At 44.8% G+C, this 6,000-nt stretch overlaps 1 protein-coding gene across 2 annotated transcripts in view; it reads right to left on the bottom strand.

The window, feature by feature from the left end:
* Window positions 1-5,250, bottom strand: part of PRSS12 (serine protease 12) — a 67,718-nt gene extending 62,468 nt beyond the window's left edge. Inside the window, exon 1 of one of the 2 annotated variants that reach the window (XM_074950788.1) lies at window positions 4,822-5,250. In XM_074950788.1, coding sequence (XP_074806889.1) covers window positions 4,822-5,209 — 388 coding nt within the window. In that variant the 5' untranslated portion in view covers window positions 5,210-5,250. The remainder of the gene's footprint in view (window positions 1-4,821) is intronic. The other variant, XM_074950787.1, reaches the window with a different exon arrangement.
* Between the last annotated feature and the right edge of the window lie 750 nt (window positions 5,251-6,000).

A 6,000-nucleotide genomic window follows, 5' to 3' on the forward strand; every position in this document is an offset into this window, starting at 1 on the left:
AGTGCAAGAACTGCTTATGTTATGGGCCCAATCAAACATCCACTGGAGTCAATGGGAATCTTTTCGTTGACTTCAAGGTGTGCTGGGGACCTGATCCAATGTCTGCTGAAGTCAATGGAAAGACTCTCATTGATGTCAGTGGGTATTGGATCAGACTATGTCTCCCTGTAGCCAATGCTATTAATACCTCATTTTCATGAGCATTAAACTCAGTCTAAAATGATGATCTAATCCAAGTAGTTTACCCTTGGGGAAAAAATGGATATTGTGCATCTATGAGAACTACTTTTTCAAGAACTAGCAAGGGATTTTAGTATTCAGTCTTACTGCACATTCAGGGATCTTTAAGATGGAAGATTTCTAAATACTGAATGTATTAGTTGAAATAGTTCTTTGGAGCACTACAGTTCATCATGTCAATGATTAATGGCTTAAGACTCCTTTAAAAATAAATTGAAATGATAGGCATGTAATGGAGCTGTAGTTATCTAGCTAATTGGATAATCAGGGGATAGTGTAGAACTGTAATCAGAATGGCTCCAAAGGAGTTGCTTCTGTCTGAGAGAGAAATATAACTTTCAGGTATAATTTTTAACCCATGCTTTTTTTTTTTAAATTCCTCAAATTTATAGGACTATAACATTACAGGGAGGAAGTATACACTGATCAGCCAGGGGCTTAATCGTGCTCTCACAAATGTATAAAGTGGTGGTAACGCAACGGGCTTTAATGTAGTTACTCTGACACAACTGGTATAAATGAGAAGAAAATCAGGCCCTGAAATTCTGTAGACCTGGAATTTATTTCCAACTCTGCCACTAATTTATGCAATCTTGAGTAAGTCACTTAACCTCTCTGACCTGTTTTCCCCATTTGAAAAATGGAGGCGAAAGAACACCTCTCTCTGAGATTCTCAAACGAAAGACATTAGAGCAGTTTTATGTTGTACAACCATAACATTGTTTATATTAACATTTTCTTACTAAGTATTTTGACAGGGTAGTATTGTAGTCGTTTATTTTAATTTATGGTTTCTTTGGCTAATCATGAACACTTTTTTTGTTAGGTTGCTTTCAAAAAGTAAGTAACATCCAAATGTTTATCAATTCAGAAGGAAGGAAATTAAATAAATATTTTAAATTATAAACACTGGGATTACACTGATCAGACAAAGCACAATTTAAATGAGATTTTTTTTTTTGTTTGACTAATGTTAAAACATAAAGCAGTTAAGTGCACACACACATGCACAAAAGGTCTGTCCTATTAACATTAAGGATAAGACAAACTTAAAGCCAGAAACTCAGAGTAAGGCTTTACATATCCCATAGTGTCTAGCTATTGCAGGTACCTTGTGGCTTCTGCTTTGTGGAATATTACACAACAGCAGATGCTGAGCATGCAATGAGGTTTATCAGTGGCACCCAATTGGACGACCAGATCATCAGGACTGACTGGGATGCAGGGTTTAAGGAGGGACGACAATTTGGGAGAGGAAAGACTGGAGGACAGGTGCGGAGACGAGTCGGACAGACCATGATGTGGGAAGAGGTGGCTTTGGCAAGATCATTCAGATGCAGAAAACCAATCACCAGACTATAATCTACGAATTGCCTAATCTGTCCTAGCACACAGAGGGGCTGTGTCCCTCTGCAGTTAGTCCTGTCCCGGCCCTTTGGATGGGGATGTGGAGTGGAAGCCAAGTTTCAGCAAAAGGCAATCCCCCCGAGATCGGCTGTTTAACATTTGTTCATTCCTTATATCTTCTGGGCTGGAATGGCTGTTCTGTCCTGATACAGGGCAGCAAGAAAATAGTGGCCAACTCTGCAGGATTTCTCACTAAGAGTAAGTGCAGCATGTCAAGCTCAGACTTCTGCCTCCAGTTGTCATTACAGCTGAGGTTGCTCTAGAGCACAGACGCCTGAGAAATACAACAGCCATCAAAGGCCTCCTGGCTGCTTGTGCAGCTCTGGAGTAGGGACACGAGTTTAAAATATGTAATTTACAATCTTGTCTGCTCCTCTAAAGCATTGTTGCTGGTATAACTTAGAGAAGCAAAGCAAGATCTTACTGGTCACTTGCAAGTGCCTGTCTGCACTCCTGGCCCTTAGCTCAGTCAGTCCTGCAGAGTCTTAGTCCTTGCTGTACCTGGGGTGTTGCCTGGCTGTTGAAGAGCCTCACTATTACACCATGGTTTTGTTTGTGACTTTGGGTTTTTTAAATAAACGTTGAGTCCTGTAAAAAATAATTTAAAAAAAAACTACGCATGAGCTTCCATACCGCATGTGCACTGTGAGTGATAGACTGAGTGAGATTAACTCTGAACATCCTGTCTTTTATTCATGTAAATCACATCTTTGACATAGCTTTCTTTTTATGGAAAACTATTTATTTTGAGTCAGTGTTATATTAGTCTTTGTAGAAAGTGGGGCTGACTTGTTGCCATGTTCCATCAGACACATTCTGAACACACTGCCTAGAATTTTTGGTATTTCTTTGATGAAGGCTTTAGACACTTGTCCCATTAGAATTAATGGGAGTTTGCTATTAATTTCAAAAGGACCAAAAAAGAGTTAGCTATTGGTTAGTAGCTATGTCCTCTATCTTGACTGGTACTAGACGTAAATTTCCTTTTTGTAAAGTGGTAGCTTAAATCAACAGAGAAGAAGCCAAGTTTAGACCAAATCTTGCAGTCCTTTTAAGAGCATTCTGCTGAAATAAAACTCCCATTGAATTTAAAGGAAGTTTTGCCATTGATCTAAATGGAAGCAGATTGGGTTTTTTTGTAGAATCTGACACATTAAAAGCTCCTGACTCTATTGGTCTAAGATGCTCACAAAGACCATTGGGAACCAGATTGAAAAATTGGGAAAAGAACTATTAAAATGAAAAAATAAATACAAAGGCCAACATGCAAACCCTTCATCAAAATTAGGACTGTATTATAAGGGGTGTAGTAGTTATTTATTCTCTCTCAACTCCCTTATGAGCTGCCTGGTACTCTCCCCAAGGACCAAGTAAACACCTGTAATACATAACCACTTTCTATCTTCTTGTAAGGGTACAGAAAACAGTGTTTGATTTTGAACATAAATTTCGAATAGGTGAATGAAGGGAGTCCATCACTTTTATTTATGTATAAACAAACAACTGTTATTCTCCACATACATTTCACATTATGCATCATAGCAAAAGGTATAATTATCTCATAATTCACATCACCTTCTCTTTCTCATTCCCAACCTCTCTCACACACACACTGCAATTATTGTTGAAAAAGAGAGAAAAGCACTCTTAACTACTATTGTTGTAGGATCTGAAAAGGAAATCAATCCTTAAAAAAGAAAGAAAAGTGTAAGAAAACCCAAGTAAACAAAATCAAATAAAAAATATACTCCTATACCTACACTCTGATGTTACAAAAGACATGAAAGGGAACTTGTACAACAACAGGTCTCCTAACTTTTTTATTTCTTTACAAAAGTTTAAACTTATTTTTGGGGAAAATAGATGTAAACAGAAAGCAGACTTGCCTGATCTAGAAGGAAATGTTTACAGCTAGGGAAATAATTAAAGATCCGATTATCCATGTACAAATTTGACCCCCTGGAATGCTCCTAAGGGCGGTGGCATTTATGGCTGATCTACTGCTGAAATCCCTCCTCAGTCCTCACTCAGGCAAAACTCCCATTAAAACCAATGGGAGTTTTGTGAGTGCATGCAATATCTGGCCCTCTGGGCTGGTTACACACATACAAGTTGTCAAGCAGAAGCATTAACTTGTACACCCAATTTTCCCAAGACTTAAAAAATAAATTGAAAGAGAATAGCTGCAAGCTGCTTGATTAAAACAATTGCTTCCTATTTTGCTTAGCAAATTTCTAGAGAAGTGCACCAAAGTGCAAAAAGGAGATTATTGTAAATTGAATTAGTGGTATACTTGATACAACTTTTCAGTTCAAACAGTATAAGAAATATATTACCAGAAAAAAGGACACAATGTTTATGCTGCAAAACAAATGTACTATTACCTTAAAAGGTTAAAAACATGCTATCAGAATCTCTCTTAAGTATGCTGTCTTTTTATTTATATATATATATATATATATATATATATATATATATATATATATATATATATATGAGATATATATTTTTCAATGTCCTATTCCCTGAAAGGTCTGTTAGCAGGGAAATTGGTGTTAACCTCACCCACTTCTACAGTGAAGTGAAAATAAGATTCGGGGAGTTCAGCTTAGCTAAGACTCACCGAAGGAAAGTCATTATCTATCTGTACAAAATTCCCTTCAAGTGAAATATGGCTCTGCCAAAATCCCCTTTACAGAAATGATCACTTGCACACACTTAAGACGTGTACACTCAGTAATAGCACAGCCAGTTCGTTACAGCCTTCCCCTAGGGAAACGTGTTCAATACACCAGCACACCCCAGTGCGGGCACATGAACTGCTCAGCACACAGCATACCCATATCAACCACACACACCAACCCAGACAAAACACACAGCAGCCAACACACTCACACATAGCAACCAAACGGACACACACAGGACACCGCGGAGCCAGCACACAAGCAGCCGCTACACGCACCCCCACCCCTCGGCACGCAATCAACCCACGCGCACGCAATCTCGACAGGCACGCAATACACCCAGCTGCGAGCAGCACACACCCACCACCCACGCAATCGATGCAGCCGCCTCCACAGGTATCCGGCTGAGGACAGGCTGGAGCCCGCGTGCCCGCTGCTGCCCGTGCAGCGCTCTGCCCCCCCCTCCCGCCCCTCAGGCGCGCACGCTCACCTTGTTTGCAGTCACAGTAGCCCCAGTCCACCCTGCCCCGGCTGTTCCGGTAGAAGCACCAGGGTCTGCTCCTGCCGTCGGGGTTCCTGCAGAAGTTGTGCTGGCCCCGCAGCCCCTTCCCCTGCGGGGTCTTCTGCAGGAAAGCGGGCACCTCCGCCCAGGGCAGGCACTCGGCGCCGAACTCGGTCACGTTGACAAAGCGCCCCCCTGGCCCTTCGCCCCCCGGGCAGCCGGGCTGGTGCTGGGGGGCCGGCGCGGCGTGGGGCGAGCGGGGATGCTGCGGGCCACGAGCAGGGGCAAGGGGAGGGTTAAGAGTGGCCGTGTCAAAGCTGCCCGCTGCGGGGGTCGTCCCTAAAATCAGAGCCACCAGCAGGCTGGGTAATGTCATGATGCCAGTGCCGCCTCTCCCGGGCCATCTCCCCCTCGGCTCTATCCCAGTGTGAAGGGGGAGGGCGGGGCCGCCGCTTCCCTCTAATCCTGCCCCCACCTCCCCCGGCGCGCACACACCCTCCCCCTGGCCGGCTCACGCTCCGGAGCAGCGGTACTTGTCCCCGGAGCGGAGCCGCTCGGCTCCCCGGGAGAAGGGGGGGAGGGACGCGAGAATTGCTGCTACCTGCCTTGGCAGCGCCTCGCCAGCCCAGGGTGCGGGCCCTTAGCCTACCCCCCCACACACATGCACGCTCCCTTGCAGAACATGGGGTGGCCTCACTCTCCTGCCACCCCAGCAGCTGGGCAGCCCACACCAGGCACCCACGGAGGGCCAGTTCCGCTTCCTCCCGCCCGCTCCGCTGGGCGCCCCCCTTTGGGGGCGTGGAAGACAATAAACAGCAGCCCGGAGAGTAGGTGTGAACATCCCAGGGAGCCTCTCCGGGGTCCCTCCCCTGCATTGGTGCTGGGTCACCCCTTGGATCGAAGTGGTTTCCATTAAATACAGGGTTTGCAGTTTGGTTAAATGGTTCTCAGTACCACACTATAAAAATTGTTCCATCATCCCTGACTCCTGCCTCCCCCACCACTTCCTCCTCAAGCCACTGATGCGGTCCCCATCCCCACCCCATCTCCCTCTCATCCCGTCTCTGCTGCGACCCCAAATCCCTCCCTGCCTTGGTCCCCCCCCAACTCTCCCTCTTCCACACCCTCTCCTGCCTCTCTTCCTGGAGTCTCTGCTGCCCCCTTCCC

Source organism: Natator depressus, chromosome 4, assembly GCF_965152275.1.
Source record: "Natator depressus isolate rNatDep1 chromosome 4, rNatDep2.hap1, whole genome shotgun sequence".
Taxonomy (NCBI): Eukaryota; Metazoa; Chordata; order Testudines; family Cheloniidae; genus Natator; species Natator depressus.